The 26410-nt window shown below is 37.3% G+C and overlaps 1 protein-coding gene across 1 annotated transcript in view; it reads right to left on the bottom strand.

Annotated features, from left to right (window-relative positions):
* Nucleotides 1-26410, bottom strand: part of RGS7 (regulator of G-protein signaling 7) — a gene marked incomplete at its 5' end in the record, with an annotated part of 124613 nt that overhangs the window by 43478 nt on the left and 54725 nt on the right. Inside the window, 2 exons of the mRNA XM_010009216.1 lie at nt 11674-11725; nt 22328-22434. Of these exons, the coding sequence (XP_010007518.1) occupies nt 11674-11725; nt 22328-22434 (159 nt within the window). The remainder of the gene's footprint in view (nt 1-11673; nt 11726-22327; nt 22435-26410) is intronic.

Genomic DNA, 26410 nt, shown 5'->3' on the forward strand with positions numbered 1-26410 from the left:
GTCAAATATTTTTTAAGAATGTTTATACATGGTTTTATTTATTTTTACTTCATATTTAGAAATCACAAAATTTCAACCTGTTTAGCTAAAAATTCATTCCAGATAAAACTCAAGTCTCACACAGATTAGTCTGCAATAAGCAATATTTAAAACAGAAAATAATGTGAGACCAAAAAATGAGGAAGTGTATCATGTATTAGATATAATGAGAAAAAATATTATTTCATTTATTTTCTAGATTCAAAATCCTTCAGCAGATCTGTTCTGCCTCCACCTCATTCAGACAGAGCAGAATTTTAACTAATAAAATGGAATACTGACAGCTAAATACTGAAAGTATTCAGGAATGAAAATGAAATTTGAGACTACATAAACAGCACAGTGGTTTACATCATGTTGCTTGATCGTGAATTCTTTATGTACTCCATTACCTTTGAATGAGATACATTTCCAATAGACTTCATTTAGCAACAAATTCTTCACATCAACTTTGAATACTGTACAGCTTCCCCCACCAGTAAGACAATGAGTGCAGTGCAATTCCTTTTGGTGCAATATTTACCCACTTCAGAGCACATTCTCATGTGTCAGATGGAGGAATCTTTTGATCAGACCAGGTAAAAAAACTTTAACTTATCTGTGGTGTCTACTATCAGCAAAAAGAGCACATATCTACTGGTTGTGCCTAGGAATGTTCCTGTTTCCTGACTGCCAGCTTGTCCAATACAGGAGCAAAGAGAAATAATTTCACATAGGAACCTAGCTCTTGCAATCAGTAGGAAGAAGGAGGTGCTCATCTTATCTATCTATCTATCTATCTTTGATTTTTAAGGCAGTCAAAGCATTATATTTTACAACTCCGTGGAAACAAGTCACCTGCAAATACATTCAACCCCCCTCCAGTGGATGCTATTTCAATGGAACTGATGACAAGCACTTCTAATAACTCCAGCTGCAGTTACAGGTGTTGTAAAATGAAATTATTTAAACATCTTTTTTTCCTCTCTCATTTTGTGTGTGTTAGCTGGTCTATTATCTTTTATACTTCTTCACTTTTCACTCCCATAAGAAGCCATAATGTCTTTCTCTATTCTCTGCATTCCCATATCCCCTCTGTTTCCAAACGAATTTCTGTGTCTACGAAATCTACAAATACAGATACAAATCCATGTCACACACCAAATATAGCAGACAAGCAGTTTCTATAGCCTCCGTGTCCATGCACTGTAATATTAGTATACACTTATGCTAATGCATTGGCACACATGCTGAAATGTCACCAAAAGATAATGGGATGAATTCTGAACCCTTTGTACCCAGGTTGCATCCACAATCAGTACAGTGTTCAGAGAATACTGAGGAGAGGGATAGTCTTTGTCATTTAGCTCCTTTCACAGTGAAGCATTTTCCTGTCTTTTCCTTGAAAACAGGTTATTTCATTGAACAAGTGAAAAAAGTCCCTAAACCCCTTGAAAATATCAGCACTAAAATACATATTTAATAGAAATATGTAGACAGTTCTGGGAATTGCAGGGGTCAAATTTTGTCTAGTACAACCAGTCTGATACTATCTGAAAAGGAACAAAACAAACTCCCTGTTCTCTGCACTTAATCAAACCCTTGTCAATCACATTCTCATGGTCCCTGTATAGGCACCACTAGTTAGTTTAGCACTTCTTTGAGTCCATTGCAGGATTAGCATCTCCTGCTACCTCCAACAAAAACTGTTGCTGCAGGGTTTTGGTTTGGGATGTTTTTTTTGGTTTGTTTGTTTGTTTTTTTTCTTAGAATCTACCTGTCAGGATAGGTTTTAACAAAAAAGCATCTTTAGATCACAGAGTTCTCAACACTGGCAAAAAAACCCACTGGGACACCAGGAGCAGGAGAGAGGAATTAGCCTGCAACACTATTAATCTAATACTGTGTTTAAGAAAACTCTTGTCTTCACTGTGTGACTCTACTGCAGTATTTTCCCTGCAGGGTTCTTCTAATGACCCTTTTTGCTCCAATTCCATAGCAAATAGTCTGCGTAAGAATGTTTGTTCTTCATTACGAGCAAATCTTAGCCAATACTCAAAAAGTCACGTTCATCCCTCAGACTGTTTTTTCTCTGAAATATCCAGATCCTCTCCCCTTCAGGAGACTAAAGGTTATAATACCTGTATCTTGGTTTCTTTATGTCAGAAATGTTTCCATGTGCCAGTGTGGACAAGGCAGAATATACCCATGCAAGATTTAGTTATTTGGGAAACACATCATATCTACTAGTGTAGAAGAAAATAGTCCCGAAGGTCATTCCTACTCTTTGACTCAATCTACTGACATTGCTATGTGCTAACTATTACATCCTTATTATAGAAGTGCATGTTTGAAGATCTATTTAAGAGCTGCTGGCAGCAGCTCAGGAATTGGAGTTCACCAGTTCACACTCTCGTTACCATATTCTTTGGCTTGCTTGTAACAAAATTCATTTGCATGTGGGAAAGCAAGAATGTGAAACTCATTTTCAGCCAGAACATTTGGAGGCACAGAGAAATGAAGTTTTATTCTTGTGACTCTTAAAGCAATAAGATCTGAAAAACAGATACTCCCATCTTTTACAGGTACTACTCATTTTCCACATCAAAACATATGTGAAATAACTGTGTGTCCAGTAGCCTGACCTTGCGCATCTGGGTAGGATGTCAGTGAGTTTCCATCTCAAAGAAGAGTAATGAGCCCTCAGTACATGAAGGAGCTGTAGTTGCCCTGACCAACCCACCCAGGGTCTCCACTGGGGCCTCCTGAGCCCAGGAGCTGTGCTTAAGCCCAGCTACTTTCCCTGGTCCCAGCTAGAGTTACATTGTAGACACCTCTCTAACCAGCCCTGTAACCTATCAATGCTGCCCTGGCTTCCTGGTTTGACTTTGTACTTTCCTGAACACTTGGGACTTTGTTGGTGAGGACATTGCTCCTGCCCGCACTGTTGGCAGCCTTCATTCTTGCTCACCTTCCCTTGCAGAGCTGCCTGCTCTTGCCACTCCTTGACAAGGGTGCTGAAAAATGCTAAACATATGGTTGAATGATATGCAAGGAACAGGGTCTGATTAATAACCTCAATTTGCTAAATATGGACTGCCACATACACTCTTATTTTTAGAGCCAATGTATTCTGATGGATTTTGCAATCAACATAATTGCCTCCACTAAAGTGAATTATATGTTAGATGCTATACCTTGTACTTTGGAAGTGACTGATTATCATGAAAAAACAGATTTGCCAGTAATTTCAAAGGCAATATTAATACACAACATTTCACAATGAAAGATGGTCAGTGATGTTTATAAATGGGCATTTGAACCACAAAATGGTACTAAAGCACACTTTCGTAGCTGTGCAGTAAATATGGACTATTCACTCCTGAAAATTCACTCAGGCATTCACAAAACGTGGAGAATTTGAGAGCTTAAAGTGAGATTGGAAAGTGTTCTAGCAGAAGTTGCATGAAAAGGGTGTCTGGGTTTTCCTTCTTCCAAGTTTTTAAACTCTTACACCCAAAATAAGCCATTTTCATGATTAGCTACCTTTGTTTCATATTCTTGACTGTTCACTTGTACTTGAAATCTCCTAAGACATATCTGTAGATCTTTTTTTTTTTCTTTAAATAAGGCCATAGTGATAATCATTGGTTTCATTCTAGAATCAAGAAACTGGACTGAGTACGCATTGTATTAAACACACTTACTGAAAAAAACCCAACAAAACAAACCCACAAAAAATCCAGACAAACTGAAAACAAAGAAGTAAACCAGTTTTCACCTAAAAGGTAAAGTGGGGCAACTTAAACTTGTTGCCAAATAGGGTCTAACTCTTCTCTCTTATCACAGCGGGGAAAAAGCCTCAGCTAAATTCAATGGAAGTACAACTGGGCCTCTGAAGACCATGGATAATAACACCTACACATCCATCACTATGCACACAAACTTAAACTCCTTACATAACTATCCCAATGCCAGTGGTGTTACAGCTTGATTCAGCCCCAGATGGTGGGCGTAACTTTCACTGAACACTCGTTATCCCCACCAAGGCCAGATTAAATTTATACTCTCTGTGAGTAAAAGTCTGCTTTCAGAGTCAGTGTGTACATGCCTAGTCAGTATTTAAAGAGCAAAGAAAACAGAAAGTACTGCAAGGTCTATGGGTTTCAAAGTGGGCAGAGAGAAGTTCTCCCTTCATATGCAAGTGCCTGCATCAGTTGGAGAATTACAGGACAGCATGACTGTGGGATGGAATAAATGAAATCAACTATCTAATTTAAACGCTGGGATTCCTAGGGCTCTTATACCATCTTTAGGTCACTTCTGCTTTTACCCAATTTAAAAAAAAGAAAAAGTAAGTGCTGCTCTTTGCAACAGCTATTGAGTTTCACTTAATCTTAAAAAAGAGATAACTTCTAGGTGGACAAATGGGTCACCATCAGCCTCATGTACCTATAAAAGAACTGCACTCTATTAAATGAGAATAACATTAAGTTAGAAGGAAGACCATGATAGCTGATGTGCACTAAATTGCCAAATGGTCAAAACCATAATTTCTGAAACACTCCTCCGTTTCTCTACTTTCTATTCCTTGATGACATTATCTCTATAACTTCTAAGGAATACAATTTGATTTAGATGGGTAGAGGACTTTCTTACATAAACCAAGGGCAAGAAAGAAACCAAATTTCAAACTACTGGAAAGCTCAAGAATTAGAAAAAGGAAAATGCATTTTCAAGACTCAAAAGTCCCCAGATGACATTGGCCTCAGAGAGTCCTGCAGGGTGACAGAAAGAGGTATGGAAGAGAGGTCACCCAAGCTACATAAACTCTAGGAGCAGATAAATAATGTCTTGTTGTCAAATCTAATTTAAAATTGCATCCACTGAATTATTTCATACTTCTCGATGTTATCATTATGTTTTCAATTTCCATTCAAGATTTTAACACCCTGCTCTGGCACCAAAAAAAAGTTTTCTACCTCCTCTTCAGACTCTCAGATTTAAGAGGGACTCAAATGCACTTGCTAAAAAGCTTCTAAGAGGAGGTGTAACAAACCCAAATACACTGATTTTGCATAGAAACCACTTAGGGCACGTGCAATCTGAGGCAAAGCTGAGGATATGAGAAGACAAAGTATTTTCTTCTGCAAAAACTGCCTGCAGGGATGGCATCAGGAGGCGGCCATTACTTGACAAAGCAGGTGGTTACTTAATGCCTACAACAGGCTATCAGTGGCGAGACAGCGCAGGACTACAGAAGAAAGCATTTGCTGTCACTGCTCCCTTCATGGCCTAAAAGGTCTAATTTCCATATTGATAATGAAACAGACAAACCTATTTACTCAACATGGTAATTTGAAAGCAATTCTGAAATTTACGAGTTACGTTTATAAATCTCAGAATTGATCAATAAAAATTTTTATCCCTATTTATAGGGGACCTAGATGCATATTAAAACCGTATTATTTTAGATTATAGATGCATATTAAAAACATATTAAAACCATATTATCAATGTTTTTAAAGTAATGATTTTAAAATAATGCTACAGAAAATATGTACTTGTGTCAATTACCTTGTCATATGTGTGCATACAAACACATTGGCCAAACACATTTTCCATGCATCACATATTATGGAAATAAGTTACACATTCATGGAAAGAAAATTTAGGTAAGTACAAAACTGAAGTGGTGAGCTGACTGGAGCGCATTTTCAGGAAATGTCTTCTGGTTACAGAGCCCTTGCTACTGTGGTTTGTCAATATCAGAATTAGCAAGGATCAGAAAAAAAAATCAGGACGTGCTTGTTGAAGTGAGACTTTCTTTTCACCATTTATATGACAGAGCTCCTAATAAGTGAATTATGTAGCTCTGCAGAGAAATATAATGTGATATGAATTCAGAGTGGAAAAAAATCTTGTAGGTCACCTCTTCGATCTTTCTGCTAATGGAAGTCCCTTTCCTAAAGTTCATTTGATTTGGTTCTGCCCAGATTAAATTCTATGCATGGCAATCACTGGCTCCAGCCACATTTTCTTAGGAAATATTCTCTGTGACAGACTGTACTCCTCACTTAGTCCTGCCACCAAGATCTTAGTCAGTAGATTCTGTATATGTAGTTTCCCAAAATCACTCACTTAAGGAGTCACAACCCAGTCTTAGCAACAAATTAGTACATTACTTGAATCTGGTAAAAGAGTCTCTTTCTTACTACACCTAGAAATCCAGCAAATTTTGAGACATTTTAAGAGAGCTCCTTAAAGGAGGGATCTCTACTGAGGACCTAAGACATTTGTTTGCAGGAGTCATTCACTGCTGACATTCACAGCTGACACTAGCTGTTGAAAAAATAGGCATCAAGATTCAAGATTACAGAACTGCAGAACTCTCCAGAAACTATTTACACTATATTAGCAAAATTCTCCTCATTCTTGTGGCATATATTTTAACAAATATATTTTTATTAATATCTGTCAATTTGTATAAAGGAAAATTCTACTCTGCCACCAGTTTTGCCTCAAGCTACTGACTCATGCTCATGGATTGATTTCCAGAGAAGATGAGCACATGCAGTTTTCCAGCAGATTTCAGGTAAGCAATAGGGCTTAATATTTCTCAAACACAAATTGCTTACTAATAAGCTGTTGCCAAGGGAATCTTGCCTGAGCATTTGGGCAAAGAAAGTATATAATGCATCAGCTGTACGGTTACTCACTCTATGGGAGAGGGTGCAGCAAGATAAATGAGAGAGAAAATTCCTGAACTAATCAGATTTTCATAGAGATTGCAGCTAGCCACGTGAAATAAGTAGGCAACAAACTCTAGAGAGAAAATAATATGAAAATTTTCAATATGTGAAAAACATGATACACAACTGCAATTACTTTTTGTGCACTATGCACTCTTTAACATGACTGCAAGTTTGGCAGAGGAGAGGCAGATGGCCAGGTGTGATGGCTCATGTTCAGAACAGAGCAGCAGAGGCTGAACACAGAAGTCTGTCAGTTTACTCTTAAACAATAGGAATATAGGAGCAGTAAGAAGGAAAGCTTTGTACAGACTGACTTATTAGCTGATTATAAATAAATAAATAATGAAAGGATACACTTTTGCTTTCATAAAAATGCTGAAGAACAGCTATGAGGCAACAACTTTTTCATAGCAAAAGTAGATGCTTTCTTTACTGCAACTAAGACTGGATAACAGTCGTGAATATATATATATATATAGAACTGTCACAGAAACTTACAAGCAGCATTTATTCAGACAGATAACTTACACTTTTAATGGGAGCAATTAATTTTTTTTTTTCCTTGTAGTTGCTCTGATTTCCTAGAAGACTGTCTTTACAGCACATAACTTTACCCAGAAGGCTACTGAAAATAGCCCTTCTTCACAACAGCACAATGTAACAATCTGCTTTGACTACACAGAATTCTCATTTAGCATCCTTTACAGATCACATGGACATGTGCACTCGTGTTGCATTATCAGTTATTTACTGTGTTCTCCATAACTTACTAAGATCCTGCAATCATCCTTCATTTTTAATTCATTTGGGAGAAATGCACACAAAATTACAAGGCTGAACAGCATTCTCTTGTAATTGTATAGATGCAGTTGACTGTTGCCTTCTAGCATTAGTCCAAGCCTCCTTAACAGTATGAGTGACTCTGACACTTTCAAAATTTTATTCTGTATCTCCTTTGAACATATTTCTTTTAACACATGGTTAACTGTAAGAAAAGGTCTCTGTTACAGACACTTTCGAAACTAACCATCAACATAAGTGGACTACAGAAAACAAGTAGAAGTTAGTGATTCTTCTTCATATCTTATATGTCTGAAATTCTTATAAGCCTCCAACATTGCCACAACTACATTCGTATATTTAGGCTTAAGCTTGGACTTTCCAAACACAACAATAATTGCTATTTCATTGTGAATTGAATTTTTTTCCTAACCTTTCTTATCTCATTCAAAAAAAAGATAACAGTAAGAAATTGAATTTCTCAAATTTGCAACTGCTGTAAGCCACTAAACTTCCAAGAGAACCTGACAGGTCCCATGAGAACTGAGACCAAATGCATATGGAATAATATGATGTTTGGATTCATATTTCTCCTTTCTGAGAGGAAATGGACTTAGTAAGTCTCCGTATATAATTAATTCTTAATGACATGAACTGGTTCTAATCTGCCAGAAAAAAAAAAAAGCTGGTTACAAAAGTACATCTATAAGAAAAGAGGTAGGTTATGCTCAGCCACTAGCTGTGTTCATTTCCAGAGCCAGTTTTCTGAACTGAGATTAAATTCTGTTTGTCACAAAACCAAACTGTAATTCAGAAACATGATTTAACTCAGAGAAAATGCAAAGTGATTTCAATTACACTAGCATTATTATTATCAATTATTATAAATAATTATTATAAATATGCAGACTTCTTTTCATTAATAAAATCCTGTTGAAAACAATGGGATTCTATAGAGAACAACATGTCCTGCATGGGTGGACTCCAAGACATTTGGCATTAAAAAGGGTATCTTTGACAGATGGAACCTAAGAAACCACCTTTTAAAAACTTATTTGCAATTTGAGGCATCTCTCTTGAGGTCTCATAGTACTATTTTCAAGAAAAAGGGAGGGATATTTTCAGCACTTTCTGAAAATGAACAGCTTCTTAGTAATCTCAGAATGATCAGATGGCCAATATTTTGATGGTTATAATCAAACCCAAAGGTTACAGGATTCCACTTTGACATACAATAAATTAATTCAAGCCCTCTTTTTGCCACCAAGACATAGCTTTCTTATGAGAATGGATATGCAGTTTCTTGACATTCTGAAAGACTCCGTTTTCTTTTTTGTTCACATTTTCTACAGAGAAATATCTTTTTATGAAAATATTTGACATTACAATCTCATGTGGAACAAGAAATTATAGTTTAGAGAAGATACTAACATATATACAAAGATGTAAAGATTATTTCTTTCTGAGTTAGCTCTGGTAATAAACTAACATATGCAATACCTCAATCTCATTTAAGTTCTAGTTTAAGATTAATTATTTTCCCGGCAGTATGCTACATTCTGGATAGTAGCCCAGCTATGGCTGAGTAATGGTAAATGGTTGGGAGCAATTTTTAAATTAAAATGAAATTGCAGTGTATTTGTAAAGACTTGTAAAATCAGGTCAATGCCAAAGAAAGTGGTTTGCTTTGTTAATAACTTTGATAAAGGAAGATTACAGAGAAAGCCTACTTCTTGCTAGCCTTGAGAGACTCCTAATGCCTTCCACAACCACTACTTTTAGGAGGTGCAGTTTCAAGCTTGTTCAGGACAAGGCCATGAAAACGGAAGCACCGCAGAACACCATAATACATGCCAAGTATGAAATTTATTTGCATATCTGTAAGAACACAAATTCTATTTATTACATTTTCTAGGAAGTAACAATTACTGTGAAATCTGCAGAACCTCTTTGGAGTGTATTTGACATGAAACGTAACATCCTCAAATTGTTTCAATTCTACTTTAGATTGGATTCTTGAATATTATCTGTTTAATTCATCTGTAATCCTCTGATCAACACTGTTTACACCAGTTATGTGATCCTTTGTGCAAATAGCTGTATTCAGTTCTCCCCTTATCTGTCCTCTCTTTAAACTCATGGAAAGGTATCAGAAAAAAATCCTCAGGCCACAGTGCAAATGCTAATTTCTGGGACTGGAAAGATGCTATCCTAGTAAGAAAACTATTGAGAAGTTGTCTTAAAAACTTATTTTCCTGTGAATGCTCTGGCATTAGTCAATTCAAATGACACACAGCCACTTTAGGTAAATCTAGTGCTTTGACCCTGTTGCATGGCAGAACTGCAGGTGGGTTTCTTACAGGTTTGCTACCTTTGGCTCCTGACTCAGAAGGAGTAATGAGGTGGCAGGGTTAGGGCTTTCCCTTCCTTCAAGCCTCTGCAACAGAAAAGCTTAAATTCACCAAATGCAACATATTTTCCACTTATCTTTACATTTCAAAAGCTCTAAACCTAGTATGTTTACTGCCAAGAAAGGCACCTTGCTGCATGATGAAAAAACTGATCCTAAGTTTAATTCTGCATTTCTGGCATGCAAAAACTGGACAGATTGTATAAGATTTCTATTTACTAAGGTGTGTAATTCATTGGCTAATCCAATCAGCTATGACTAGAAAGTTAGTCTCTCCTAGTTTAGTTTAAAGGATATTAATTGAAACTTTCTCAGCCTGATCTCAAATTCAGACCTGTTAAGCATATAGTTATTTCTTAAAATCCCCCTGGTAATGTAACACATATTACAGTTAATCAACTCAACATCTCTTAAAACCATAGTAAATTACTTTCTGATCTTTAACATATCAGGAGAGTATACTGGAGTGCCCCTCTGAGAAAAGCAAGTAACAGTTTCAAGAAAAGGAAAAACACTGTAATAAGCGGTAAATCAAGCATTTCTCCTTCAGAGACTAATTTCCTCATACGGAGTGGCTAATCAGTCAGATGTGGTATGGATTACTTTTCCTCTGTAGCTTTCAATAACATTTTGCTGTACATCTTCAAATCTCAGTGTAATAAAGAAAGATGAACATTTTTCTCCTTCTATAAGATGAGGAAACTGTCACTGTTTTCAACTCTACATTGAATGCACTCAGCTCTACTGAGAGTCTTGGCTTGAAATTGTTTTATTTGGCAATGTATTTGAAATTAAACTCTGTCTGCTGCAGGAAGGAAGGAAGTATCTATTAGAACCATCCTGGTGGTCTTCAGCTCCCAAGGGCTGCAACTGAATCCATATTACAAGTGAACACATACCTAAATTTCCAAAAAGCTTTAAATAGAGACTTTCAAATTTTGAGTTTTTAAACAGGTAAACCATCATGTGCATACCTAGTTATCTAAATAAGTGACCTGGTCTACAGATGAGCTGAGTACTTACAGTCTGGATTAGAATGAACAGGAGACTGCTCACAGATAAGCCATCTTCTTTTAAAATTAGGCCACTATTTGGTATGCAGAGGCACCTAATTTTGTTGTGAGGTTTTTTGTAAAACTTTACTGCCTCTTATGTCCCGATTTTCCTAAGCACACATCAGTAATTTCAATGTGTAATTTATGATTAAAACCCCAAGAAACAGGCAAATAAACAAGGTATTTTCTAATATCGTTCATATTAGAACCATACTAGTTTTCATAATAAATCATTTTCCATATAGCTTATATCAGATATGAGAGATATGAACTAGGTACATCTTTGGGTCTGAAAATACCTATTGCACAACCATCAGTAAAGTGTCCTGTGCTTTACTGAGACTTAGTTACTGTAAATAATTACACTTCCCAAAGCAAACAGATGTCAGTGGCAAGTTAGGTTTTGAAGACTTTTGAGGCTTTTTTCGTTTTTACCCTCAGATCAACTCCAAGTTTGACTTCCAATAAACTTTAAATAAACTTTGAAAAATGTAGTAACACATTCATTTCAATATCAGCAATTCTTATACAGGAATTAAATGACATATAATTATGTTTTTAACAGTGGGATGGTTAAACAAGACAGACTGCAATTATGTCTTCATTCATATAATACATAATTCCCGAAAGAAATAGGAAAGGTTTCTACACTGACCATAGTCTGTGTTTTCCGGCTCCCAACAATTTGATGGCCAAAAATAGGGTGTCTATAGACAAAACAAAAAAGTAGGGAACTCAAGTTAGACAGTGCAAGTATTATACAGTCCTTGGATTGATACTGGTTTTCAGAGTCAATTTACATTTCTGGTAGATCTATTATATCATTAGCTTGACAATTTTGAAACTGGCATCAAAACAGAAAATTACTTTTGTATGCTTGTTTATTGCACTAGTGTCAGAATAACATTGAAAAATAAGAACTAAGCGTTCTTCATATTCTTAAATTTAAGGGAACAAACCCCACAAGTTTAGGTAGCGAGCTTGTCTTTTTCATCTTCTCTAGCAACACACCTCTCACATGTCCTGAAGAATCAGTCTTAGAAGGTGAAAAGACAAAAGATACTTTGAGGTACATTCAGTTCTTGATTTTGGAGAATATTTTCATTAGTATATATTAATGGTCAATACTCTTTCCTAGGAGCTATTTGTTTCTATTTGTTTAAAAAAAGGCCACTATGCACAACCTGTTTTCACAGAGTTGTCAAAGTTCTTTGCATTTGTTGAAGTATTTTTTCTTTTAATTTTTTACCAAACATGATATAAAATGTGATTTTTTAAAAATGGAAAACCAATAAAGTTATCAATAACTAGTTGAATATTATGCTTATTAAAACTGTACTAAATGTGTTGTTAAAATAATTAGCTTCTACCAAATGAATATAAGACCATATAGACATTTTTCATACAAATAACTTAATTTCTAAAATGGCAAGTTTTTGATAAAATGTAAAGGATTATAGTATTTCATACATAACACATTCATATATATTTATATACAAACATAGACAGATAATTATATCTTATTTGAGCAATTGAATCAATCTCATCAAATACGTGGACCGGTCTAAGTGGTATTTCAAAACACAGGTGCTTCCCTTAGGAAAAATTTCTGCTTCACTCTGTTTCTTACTATTTTTTCTCCAAGATCTCCCAGCTGCAAAAATGGAAACCTCTCTTGCTGTCCACTTCCCTCAAACAGTTTTAATGTCAATCTGGAAAGCAACAGGCGCAAAGGAATGATACATTCACGCCTACTCAGGTTAAATGTGTTGCGAAAGACCTCTGATATGTGTTTCTTATAAATTAATTTGTGCTCTGAAGTAGCAATGAATGACTCTCCTATCAACTATTCCTTTGCAGTGCCACTGAAATCAAAGTGACCAGAATAAGCACAAGTAAAAAGGAGAAACCCCTAAAGATGCAGTGAGGGTTACTAAACACATAGAAACCATATCTGCTCAGGCAGCTCCTGAGCTGAAAGTGGGTGGGGATCAGATTTTATTTAGGGGAAAGTAGCAGTTATAGTGGAGGATGTCTGGAGAAAGTTACAGGGGAAGAACCCTTTCAGAAGTAGAGAGATGGATATTCTTTCAATTGTGGGTATACTTGCTGCAAAGTCCATATTCGACCTCCTCATACATACTTAGGATTTCACTTGACAATTTACATACACTCCCATCCCAGCAAAGATTAAAAAATAAATTCTGTCTTCTGATTCTGAGCAAATTCCACAACTGCTTTGGGCATTCATTTCACAGAGACTATGAGGAAACACTATATATTCACAACTATATGTTTGTGATGCAAAAATAGGACTGTTGTTTCATACATACATGAAAAGTTATTCCCAGCCAGCAAGAATACTGCAAGAAATAGTTCCGAGAGGCACTCAAAGATATATCAATCATGGATAAATCTGATATTACTGTTTTCAGTATTTAGTTAAAATAACACATTAAACTTTTTATTGGGACTTACACATCAATGGCAAAGAGAGCGTGAGCACTAAACAGAATATGGGAAAGGGGGCAGGATCTTTAATGTTGTGAAATGTCACTTTAGCTCACTAGGAGGCAAAGGTGGCCAAGGCTTTACCAAAGGATGAAAAGGTCTGTTCCAGTGGCAAGAACTGCTTCTAACAGAGGGACTCAGTTCGGATCAATGCTGAGAACTGTGAAAATGCACCAAGGACACTTTTTCCTTTCTGAAGCTGAACAATATATTTGAGGGAACAGGTAAAACAGATTTTGTTCCTTTAGAGAATACATAAGCAAGACTTTGCAGCTGTGTAGTACTTGGAGTGAAAGCAGCTGCAGGATGAGACCGGTATTCTGCTAAAATGAGCACAGCAGCATAAGTGCCAGCAGGCTCAGAGAAAAGGCAGACAAGGTCTCTCAGGAAAGTACACCAAGAAACAAAGACATAGGAGATGGCAGCTATTGAAAGAGACCATACTAAATGCTGAAGTACCTTTAGAGATGAAGTGTAGCGACAGGCCAGTGTAATCTCCTACTGGTAATCTCCAACCAACTAAACATGGAAAAAAGATCATGGCAAAAGCACAAATTAATGCGCATGCTACTAAGCATGAGTCTAAGCCTTCCTGCACCAGGGACATGAAAGCAGAAAAGTTAAAACAGAACACAAGTTTTAATCAGCAAAGCAGATGATAAGTTGTGTCAAAAGGCTTCAATGTATTATAAGTGAAGTCAAAAAGAAACCCCAGCAAAATGCAAACATTACGATATCAGAAAGGGGTTCAAATGACAGTTGGTACAGATAAGTACAGAAGATTATTAGATGCCTTCCTTGTTTGCGTCTCCAGAAGGAGTGAGGCTGTGCTCAGATAAAGGTCCTTCTGCCCAGGGAATGACACGCAGGGTTGAGTTCTCATTGCTGATACTCTGAACTGGGCAGGCACAAGCTGCGTCTGAACTACAAGCTGTGACCCTGCCTGAATGGTGCTTGGATGCATTTAATGGGACCTGCTGAGAAATACAGCTCATCAGCTGAAGCACTGCATGTGGCTGGAGCTGGCCACCAGCCAGATGGCTCCCAGTGGGAACGAAGTTCAAGCCTGCCTGCAATCAGCTCTGCAAACATGCCCAAAATTAATTTGGATATGAAGATAAGACTACAGGGCAAAGTACAGGACAAAAAACAGGAAGAGAAATATTTATATGAGGTCACACAATTCAGGTCAGAGGCCTGCTGAAATTCAGCACAGAATGCTTAAGAAATTACTGTGCTTTCACATGGGTAAACTGTGTTTGTTTGTAGAACACTAAAAAGCCTCACCAAACTAAGGAATGACTTCTGGTCCCTCAGCATTGTAAGGTATATGCGTGTAAGTTATATATGTGTAAAAATTATGACAAAACTTTGCTCTGGTACTTCTCTTTCTCCTCTAACTCTCTATAGTATCTAGTATCTAACTGCCAAGAGTTATCAGAAGTACTGGATTACCTGCATGATGTTTAAAGGGGTGCAAGTTACCTGAAAGGCAAGCTACACATGTGAAAATATTCATTCCAGTAACCTTTGAAATACGGGCAGTCATTAAAAAAAAATAAAATCTCGTAAGGCTTCGGAAGACTACAGCAAGGGAAGGTCTACTGTTTCCAGAAAAGGGAAATAGATGAAATTTTCTGTATTCTAATCTTTCTAGATTTCTAGATTGAACAATTGTAGTAAACTATCTATTTCTGAATCCTTAAAAGCTAAAGGTTACTAAAATTTTGATTTTTCAAAATCATATTAGGTCACTGACGGTGTGAAGCTCCTACCAGATAAGAAATAAACAGTAGATAAGGCAAAGTCCTACAGTACTTTCTGACCAGTAAGAACCAGTAAGTAAAGAAACAGTAAATAAAGCATCAGGGACTGTAGTGATAGGACAAGGGGTAATGGATTTAAACTTAAACAGGGGAAGTTCAGGTTAGATATAAGGAAGAAGATCTTTACAGTGAGGGTGGTGAGGCACTGGAACAGGTTGCCTAAAGAAGTGGTAAATGTTTCATCCCTGGCAGTATTCAAGGCTATGTTGGACAGGGCCTTGGGCAACATGGGCTAGTGTGAGGCATACTATGCATGGCAGGGGGGTTGGAACTAGATGATCTTAAGGTCCTTTCCAACCCAAACCATTCTATGATTCTATAATTATGTTATCACTGTAAGATATGTACTCAAAAGCAGCTACAGCTGCTGATAAAGTTGAATTCTAAGAGTAGATAACTATTATTCATTTTCAAAGCACGAAATGGCATTGGTGGGTGTAGAGACAAGGACAATTCTAAAACAAGGCATAAAAAAAATAGTGGTAAGGGATAGGATAAAGACTTAAACAGAAAGTGAGTTTAAAAAAAAAAAATCAAGAAAAATCTTTAAAAAAACCTAGGCACTGAAAATGGAACATGATTAAAAATCAGTTTCTGATTAAAATATTTTCGCAATGCTGTGATTGTATGAAAAAATAAATCAACAATAAACTTGTGTGTAGCTAAAATGACTGATGGCTTCCCAAAGGTGTGTGCCACATTTTCTTCTTTAATTGTTTGGTATTAACAGTCAAAGTTCTGGTCTTAATCTACCTCATCATGTCTCATGCACACTGGATAAATCGTAAAACCCTGTAAAAACTTACAGCAACAAAAGTAAATATGAAGTAATGTTACTCATGGTGGAAAACAGACGCAGGGAGAAACCTCATCACAAGGCTCCCATGATAGTACAATTCCATTATTAGAATGATATGTTAAATCTTGGGGGAAAGGTGTATCAAGGCCCCCCATTCAGGCAGCCCTCGAGTGCTCCAGGCAGCCCCTTGTCTGTCTTCATTCTTCAGGGGTTTATTCTGAGTGCATCCCCACTGCTCCCAGCTGCAACCCTCCTCAGCCTCAATGCCTCACGGGCTCTTACCTGTGCAGACATTTTCTGTCCCAGCCTCTGCAATCAAGCAAGTTAACACTGAGCTTGCAGAAGGTCTCAGACATAAACCCCTGGAACCTTTGACTCCCAAACCCTGATTTTCCTACAAATGGAGTCTTTACTTTGTCCCTCAAATAGTTCTATCACATAACACGTGACTAAGTATGTGATGAGTTTACATCTTTCCACTTCTGCTTTAAAAGTCTCCACACAATTTCACAGTCCAGATATTTAATAATCCCTTAGAAGAACTTGCTAGAGAGGTTATTGATGAAGACTGCGGGAAGATTTGCCTCATTCAACAGGGAAACATTCGGAAGTTAAAAGAGTCCAATAAGAAGATCCCTGTTAGCACAGAATGAGGTCAGGAATGAGAACAGGTTTGTGCAAAAGAGAAAGCTGCCTGCTCTTATCTGATCTATTAAAAGCTTTCACAGCGATGCAAGGAGGCTCTGCCCACTTAAATTACCTTCTCTGTAGCTGGACTATGCAAAAACAGTTTGGCTTAAATATTTGTTACAACTTCACATATCCCAAGTACACTGTAGAAGAATTCTAACATCCCTTGCAATATCCCATATTCCTATAGCACAAATACTATAAAATCTGTGTGCTTTGTTTCATGATGTAGAAATCATATTAAGTGAAGATTCTCCCCAGGAGAGTTATGGATGTGGTATAACATGTTGTACCTCAACACTATCATTTTCAAAGAGAAGATTATGAAATATCAAGGGTTTTTTTTTTTTTTTTTTTGAAATGTAGAAAACCTGAAGGAATTCTTGTACTTAGTAATCTTACTTTTCCTCAGAAGGAAATATGAAGCAGTTTGTCATGAACAAGTATTAAACAGGGAACATTTGTCATTTAGCCATGACATCCCACTTATAGCCGGCAGGAAGGTGGGTGGTAGAATGGTTTGGGCAAAGTCAAGTACTGTTTATCAGCCCAGACAGAAATAATGCTGCCAGTTTTTATCAGTACACTTTGAAGGCACTTTGTTTAATTGTATCTGTAATTTGAATTAAGTACTAGTCAGCAGCTGGAGAAATAATGCTTACCTAGCACTGTACTTGCGACCATAGAGCCATTTAAGCATTCAGAACAAAACAGGCTGTTACAAGGATCTTTATGCTATTGAGGAGAAAAATGGTTTTGCACACAAACACAAACTGGCTCTCTCATATTATAGACTAATACAATTTGGTAAACCTAACCACAGAAATCCATAATCCTCCTATTAATAAAGTCATATGAAACAAAATCCTGTAATATAGCACATATTCTGCACTAAACAAATTGGCAGCAGCAGCTGCTATGAATTGTGGGTAATCCTGTGATAAAACAAATAGATCTGCTTTGGCCCTACCATAAAAATTAATCAATAATAATGTCTGAGCTAATGAAAGAGCCACTTATAAAATCAGTGTTACCCATCAGCTTTTATAAAACATGTTTAATTTCAATGCATTAAACTATATTAAACTGAGGAGGAAAACCATTAAGCATCTTTCAGCTACCCCTTGTTGATAGTAATAAGAAAAGAATTGTTGTTTCTGAAGCTGCTCCAATCCATGAAATCTTTAAAAGTCTAACTACTGGGACGAAGGAGGAATATTCAAATCACTCATAAGCTTTCCTTTGCATATTACTGCTATTCTTTTCACAGGCACCAGGGAGTCTTTATAAACAGCAGAAACCAAGTCTTTGCTAAAAAAATAGTTGCACACAATCTCAAATGCCTTGCATGATGGACGGAAAAATTCATGGGCATTCAGTTTTACATTCACTGCAGTTGACTCAGATGATTTCCTGGTAAAAGAAAAGGGTAAGATCACTGGTCTAGCACTGTCAAGCCTATGCAGAAAGGATGACAGCAAGTGCTGCTCCACAGTTATCTTGGAATTATTAAAAAAAAAGAAGATGAGGAATTTTGAAACAATAAAGATTTTGGCTGTGTGACACTTTTCTAACCTGGAAAGGTGATGAGCACAGAAAGCAGTGAGGAAGAAAGCATGCCTGAGTAAGGAGTTTAAAAAGAAAAAAGGACATGGTTATGGTAGTCAGAAAGACACATGGATTTGAAATTATTTTTCCCTCTTTGAAACCTAAACAGATCCTGTTTATGCTGAGCCTGAGCTGAAGAGACAATGAATTAGTCCTTGCACCTGCAACTGTCAAAGAAAATATGCCAAATGCTGCAGAAGATCCCCACTTCTCTATTATTTCTAAACCCTGGCTCCCAGTAAATTTCTTCCCTCAATGCACAGCAGATTATCCAGCAAGGCTGTGGAGAGTGGCTGGAGAGCTGTGATGTTCAGCCACAGCCCGAGAATTCAGAATGGCAGGAGCCTGGCCCAAGACTGAGCCAAGTGGTACCCAGCCAAGCAAAGCTGACTCAGAGAGATGTGGGAAGCAATGTAACTCCACCTGAGACACAAGGATCCGCAACACTTCATGCTCTACACTCTTTTGCAGCAAAGATCCTTACAGTGATTGCTATATATTTTTATCCCCAATTTAGACACAGGTAAACATGGCTGGAGAAGTTAAATGTGTCAAGAAAGTGTTCCCAGTGATAGAACAGAAGACCTCACAGGTGAAATCTTCATCTTGTCAAGATCCCTGAGTTTTGCTGCTGTTTTGCAGCATGCTTTCACTAGAAAATGCTCCCATTTTCACATTTTTTCTCAGGTGTTGATACCTTCCATCTTCAAAGTTGCAGAACAACTTCAGAACCTAAACTTCATCTCTGAAAATTAATTTACAATAAATCCCAAATTAATCTCATAGAAAAATAGGAGTGTGATTATCATTAGCCTCAAGAATCGTAGGAGCTTGCTTAAAGACAAAAGATATTAGGAAACATTATTTTTTCACTATGAACATTGAGACACTTACAATGCACGTGCAACTTGTAATAAAAATCAACATATCTTTCCTTGGGAGACTATTGTAGGAGTTTACCAGCTAAGAGGGCCAGTCAGGCATTCCTTACCAGGATTGGCATATTATCACTAATGTGGACTCAGATGAAAGGTCTCATTGAGTAATCCCTGGCCCCAGGAAGATCTATTTTCTAAAGTGCAACTTGCTTTTTTATCTGGGCCTCTCATACCTATTTGCTTTCAGGTAGAGGAGGGTGGTTAGCAGGTATTCAGCTCCTTCTTTGGTCCCAGGCTTAAATTACCAGGAAAACACAATGCAGCTGTTCAAGATAGTTCAGAAAGTATCACTGTCCCTGAATTTTTGGATTTGCCTTGTTGAGACTAACAAGAAATTTCCTCTGTAAGACAATTAATATTTAGATCCATCCCCTTTGAATTAAATTGTTATCACAGAAATTAACCTAATTACACCCGATTAGGTCAAGGAATGAGCTGGAATAATTTTTTGTTACCATTTTTAAGGAGACATTATTTAAAAAAAGCCAATATAACTATAACTTTACAGCCCTCCTGATGGCAAGAGGAATAACTGAAAAAGTATAATTTTTCCTGTGAAAGGGCGTTTGCATAAATGAAGCACAATCTCCATTGCTTTTAGCTATTTCTATACAACAGAAGGTTGTTTAAAACAAACTGGAATTAATTCTACTGTCATGAGGGAATGTGTCACTCTTTGGAAAACAAAAAATGAAGTTCATGGAGAACATTATTGTAGTTAGCCCGTTTTTTGTAGGTCAGATCTTTGTATCACAGAGAGTGATTTCTCTGCAGGGATGGCTTCTGAACTTTTCAGTGCTGGCAGGTGCATGATTTTCTCTTTTTATTAAAATATCCAGAAATTTGTGAATCCTGTCCAATACTCAGGGGGTCCTACTTCCAAAGCACCCGAACAACTATTCTAGTTCAAAATTCACGCACTTGCAGTCAAACTTTCCTCCTCATTGAGTATGTTGTCTTCATGTTCCAATTTAACAGCTTCAGTAACAGATTTTATATTAGTCTTATTTTGGTGGGGAATGTGGAGTTATAACTTTTGCTGTTACAACGCCAGTTAACAGTATGACACCACCATGAATTTTTTCTCATGCTATACATTAACAGCTAAAATTGTAGCATAGGAATAGCAGTGCAAAAGGTACCACAAAGCAGCTAACAACCAAAATACTGCAGATATATACTGAGTAACGCTTGAGGAAATTGCCTTATTTCTTATGCACATGTCAAATAGGTGCCAAATCCTTAACTTATGTAAATCAACTGATATCATTCTAATAACTAACCCTCACTGAAGCTTCATGTCTAAACATGTAGGCTGTAGATGTCTCTGAGGAAAGCCCACAGCAGGGTAGCTGCAGTACTCATAGTTGTTCAAAGTGCAGCTAATTCTAATCTATACTTTCCTTCAGTCAAATTGTCATGCTAGCAGAGGTGCTCATTTCACACGTCTGAGATGAGACAGAAGCAGGACAGAAGCTGTTCAGAATTCAATGACCAGCACTCCTATAAATAAGTCCCATTCTCTACAAAATGAAGTCCTCAGATATTTTCTCCATGTGGCCACTACTTAAGAGAGACAAACCAAGAACTGGAGCTTCAACCACTCTATGAACTCTTTACACTTTTCACTTAACTCATTACATCAGTGCCTTTCCCTCAGCAGTAAATCCCTTCACCTATGTGCCATCCCTCTCTTCTTTATACTGAACATTGAGGGAATTCAAGCATCATGAAAAAGAAATATTTTCCTTCAAATCCTCTCTCCAGGATCAAAGATAAGTGTGAATCTGGGGGACAAGGCTTGGAGTGACTGCTCTTTGTGTTACCCTTATACACACGTAACTTACGGTATTGCTGAAGGACAGGGTTTTTGTATTGTCTGACCCACAGAATCTACATATGGAAGTACGATAATATTGTATGCACATATGCAATTATCATTGTCTTTCTTGACAGACTGTGCTGCACATAATTAATTATATTCACTCTAAGATTTTGTTTTAGACCAAATATTATGGACTTTCTTATGTGGGTCTATAGAACTCAAGCCAAAATACTGATGAAAGTATTGTACAGCAACTAATGTAATACAATGGTTGAGACTATGATTAGTCTCTAATATATCAGTTTTCTTCTGCATTTTAAAGACCACAATCTCAGCTACTTTTATTCTTGATAGCTTCTTACTTGAACAATATTTAAGACAAAGCTTAGACTTCAATATCTTGAAGACAATGGACTTCGTTCTACCAGATATTTTTCTGTTAGTATTTAACACAGAACTAACAGGGCAGGATTACTATGGCATTCATATCATCAGTTTCATAGTGATAATCATAATCTCATTTCAAAGCAACAAATTTCTAAGGAGGATCTTGGAGCAGCTGTTGGTGCTACATACCAGGAAGACCAGCTAATAGGAAGAGCAATACAAAATGCAGCCACCACTGCCAGTGGTGATATATGGCAAGCAAAGTTAATTCCTTCTGCTGAATACATAATCAGATACTGTGCAAGCATATTTGCTTCAAGGCAAAAGTGGTATTTCTCTGCAAATTTCTAGCCTAATATTTGTTACTAGAAAAGCAACACTCCTGCTCCTCAAGCCCTTAGTTTGAAATCTAGTACGATGAAATACAACTATGTAGGTACCTGAGTAATACATGTAGGTATAGACATACATACACATCTTTCCAACTTGTTCTGAAGCATCTGCATGTTTTTTTGTATGCAATGGGACTGAGAGATCAATGTAGAAATCTGTCTGCAATTGTCTGGAGAATATACAGTACTTCAATACTACTTTGTTTGAATTGCCATTATTTACTAGGTTACATAAGAGACAAAGTATGGTTAAAACTTGTAACAAACCTTTGCGTAAAACCTTTAATATGAGCCTTCATTTGCACAAATTAAGAATGTATTGAAAACACTTACCTGGAATCGATAAAAGGTGCCATCATCCTTTAGCGTTAGAACATGGTCTGAGATTGGAAAGAAATAACCATGTGCTGCCATCAGTGTTCCCAAATGTAGAGCTTCCACTGTTTGAAGAACAAAAGAAAGATAAATTAAAAAAAAAAAACCAAAAACCCAAAAAACCCCACAAAACAAAAACAACAAAAAAAACCAACCTTCTTTCAATCAGTTTAGTTTTCTTGTTCAGATTCACCTTATCACCTCCAGATAACCACCTGACTCTCAGTCAGGGTCCCGACATCATGAAAGCTCTGTCCTTTTCTATGTAATATAATGATGTAATTAAAAAACACCATTTACTCTCCTTCACAAATGGCTATTAGATGTCCCATGTGTAGCTGCAGATTCACTACTTACATCAACATTAGCAGGTAGCAACAGCAATGTTCATTCATCTGTTTTGCAGCTGAAAACAGCTTTCGTTTTCGCCCTGATGGTGCAGCCTGCTTTTCTATCTCTTAACAGTTTCAGATTACATAATGTTAAAATAGTTGATCGCAATTACATGATATCTTCCTCATTAGCTTTACCAGAACTGCAGTAAAGGATAGAGATTTCCGTAAAAGTTTCTCATTACTGGGAAAATAACAAAAGACCACAGAATGGCTGAGGTTGGAGGTCATCTGATCCAATCCCCATGCTAAAGCAGGGACACCTGGAGCCACTTAACCAGGAACATGTCTAGACATCTTTTTAATTTCTTTTCTCTGAGCAACCTGTGCCAGAGCTTGGTCACCCTCTCAGTAAAAAAGTGTTTCCTGATATTCAGAGGGAACCTACAGTGTTTCAGCTTGTGCCTACTGACTCTGGTCCTGTCCCTGGGCAACACTGAAAAGAGCCTGGTTCCATCTTCTTTACAGTATCAGTCCCCAAAGCCTCTTACTCAGTATTGTCATTATTTAGCTGACAAAAATACAATGTTGCGAGAAGAGACAGCATTCCAGTCATGCTCTTGTTGCACTATTTAAGTCCTACTATCTCTTTATCATATTTCTTTACCAACCATGTAACAACTCAAGTACATAACCCTGAAATAGCTGCACAGCAATTTCTGCTGTAACATTAAAAATTTCCTAGCATAACCTGCTATTAGTCCACATCCACTGGCACTTCCTAATTTTAAAAGATGAGCCCTGGAAAGAAGCACAAGGGTTTCTGAAATATTCTGAGTTTCAAAGCCACCAGTTACAGAAGCTGGTGCTAGTGAGGACAACTTTGCTGCAGGACAACATCAGCAGTGAGAAAAACAAAGATCAATAGAAAGACAACATTAGACATATATGGAGTAAGGGGAAGGTGGGAAAGGTGAGGAACAAGACTAAGAGGAGAACGACAGAAACAGGAAGATCTGCTGAAAAATTAGGGATCTTCGATCTAAATGTGAATTCACCATGAATCCAGAAAGTATGCAGAATCAGTAAGGATGAATGCGCGCACTATGGAAAATATATTACACAACCATGACATTCACAGACTCATTCACCCTCTAGAAAGCGCTCATTTGTTCTTATTGCCTGTAATTTGGCTTTCAGCAATGGCAAACATAGATGCTGTAACACAGATCTGTCTTGTCCTGCCTCTTTAAAACATCACCGTAGCATCTGACCAGCAATCGCAGCACCATCATGCAGAGAGAAATGAGTCCTGAGATGTGTGTTCTTGCTAACAGACACAGAAAGAGAAATTTGCTTATGCTTCACCCACTATCATTTTGAATATGAGAAGGAAACACAGTCTTATTTATTTATCCATATTTCATCAGCATCTCAGAAAATTCCCTCTTTCACCCTTTTGCTCCCCTGAGACATCCACTGGTATAGGAGACAAAGGAGGTAGAGTGGGACGTTCTTTAAGCTAACCCAAAGCCAGCAACATGTGAAAGGAATGAGAAAGGGGATCTGGGCAGTACTTAACTGAGGGCACACAAGCCTTCCAAAGTTTATTTTATACCTAGTGATCCTCATGATCTCTGTGTTTAGCAAGCTGGCTCCTGTCCGTCCAGCAGAACCATTACCTAAGAAAATCCAACCCATCTTCTCCAGCAGTAGCTCTCTGGCCTGCTATAAAATGCCACAATCCTGTTAACAAGCCTTCCACCAGTCACAAGCCTGTAAGTAATCTCCCTGACAGAGGAAGGTGTTGCTTTGTTCCTTGTGCTTGAGATGTCTACAAATCCCTATCTGAACTTTATCCTAATTAATGTAAGTCTGTATTGTTGTTATTCATGTATTTCAAGCCTCTAAATTCTAAATTATTCCTTGTATCAGAAATTTTGAGCAAACTTTCTGTAGTGAGTCAGTTGGTGGGGTTCTTTTCATTTTTGTTTGCTTTGTCTACCTTTTAATTTTATTAAGCTTTTCTTTTTCTTCACACTGAAACATACTGCTGATTGCCAATTCCAAAAACTTTTTTTTTTTGCAGGTATTATGTATCTTTGTGAAATGAGAGATAAATAAAGGGGAAAAACGTGCTGTCATTTTTTAGAGAAAGGATTTCTTAAATAAGGGTGACAGGACTTGCCAGGGAGCTCTGATGGAAATGAGAGCGCCTTCTCTTCATATTTAGCAGAAATTAAATAGGCTCCAGATTTGTTTCATGTTCTTCCTTGATTCTGAATTTTCATGTTTTTCAAGAGCACAAGGAGCTCAATTTATTCCCTTTTACCCAGCAATCCAAAAAACTGGACTAATATGGAAATAATGTGTCAGTTCCAACATAAGAAAGACATCAACATATTTGAGTGAGTCCAGTGGAGGTTCACCAAGATGGCTGGGGCTGGAAAATGTAACAGAGAGGCTGGGGAAGCTGGGCTTCCTCTGACAGGAAAAGAAGGTTTTGGGGGTGCATAGCAGCACCCTTTTATTGCCTAAAAGGAGATTACTAAATGAGGGAATGAGGGAGCCAAGATCTTTATGTCCTTACAGAGTTGCATGGCAATTGAGAGGAAAGAAACCAACCCCACACATAAAAAAACCCAATGGTAATAAACTAAATCAGGGCAGTTCTGACTTCTGCCAAGCAGCAGAAGAGGCTTCCAAGAGAAGCTGTGCAATCTGCATCCTTTGGAGGGTTTCAAGACCTGAATGGATAAACTCATGTAACCTTACAGTTGACCGTGCTTTGAGCAAGGCATTGGACTGGATTCACAGAATCATAGAATGGATAGATTGGAAGGGACATTAAAGCTCATGTAGTTCCAGCCACCAAGCCACAGTCAGGGACACCTTTCACTAGCCCAAGTTGCTCAAAGCTCTGTCCAACCTGGCCTTGAACACTGCCAGGGATGGGGCATCCACAACTTCTCTGGGAAGCCTGTTCCAATGCCTCAGCATTTGCACAGTACAGAACTTTTTCTATACATCTAATATAAATTTCTGTCACTTTTAAACCATTTTCCCTTGTCCTATCACTATATGCCCTTGTAAAAAGCCCCTCTCCAGTTTTCTTAAGTCCTCTGGAGGTCCCTCTTAACCTGAATTATATTACAAATCTAGGTGGGTTAAGCAGAGGTGGAACAGGAAGCAGAAAAAAAGTATGGCAACAACTGAAGAAGAAATTATTCGAAAGCTCCTGCCAGAGCAGCCTATAATCCTGGCAAGGTTGGTTACAGTAAAAGCAAGAGCTCATATTTCTCTCACTGACCACTGAGTCATATATGCATGTATACAGTCACTACTAGTTCTCTATACAAAAAATTGAAAGACTGACCTGGTCGTCTCCAGAAGCCAATTAAAGTTATTCAAGATCTGAATCATTCCCAATTAAAAGCTTATATCTCTTCTTCAGTTATGTATGGAGTTATGTGCATTTAACTTTCACTTCTGACAATTTCATTCAGCTGGGATAAATCTACATTAACTCAATGATGAGGTATCTCTGTCCTTTTAGCCATCAAGAGCTAATAGGACATATAAACTTGTCACATCTTCTTTTTTTTCATTAGTTAATAGACAATTACTTTTCATTTTTTATGGCTATCAATCCAGCAACGTATTCCAGCATTGCATAAATATAAATGCACAGATATACCTTTTTAATATC

This window comes from Nestor notabilis, unplaced genomic scaffold (genome assembly GCF_000696875.1).
Source record: "Nestor notabilis isolate BGI_N333 unplaced genomic scaffold, ASM69687v1 scaffold19102, whole genome shotgun sequence".
NCBI classification, from domain to species: domain Eukaryota; kingdom Metazoa; phylum Chordata; class Aves; order Psittaciformes; family Psittacidae; genus Nestor; species Nestor notabilis.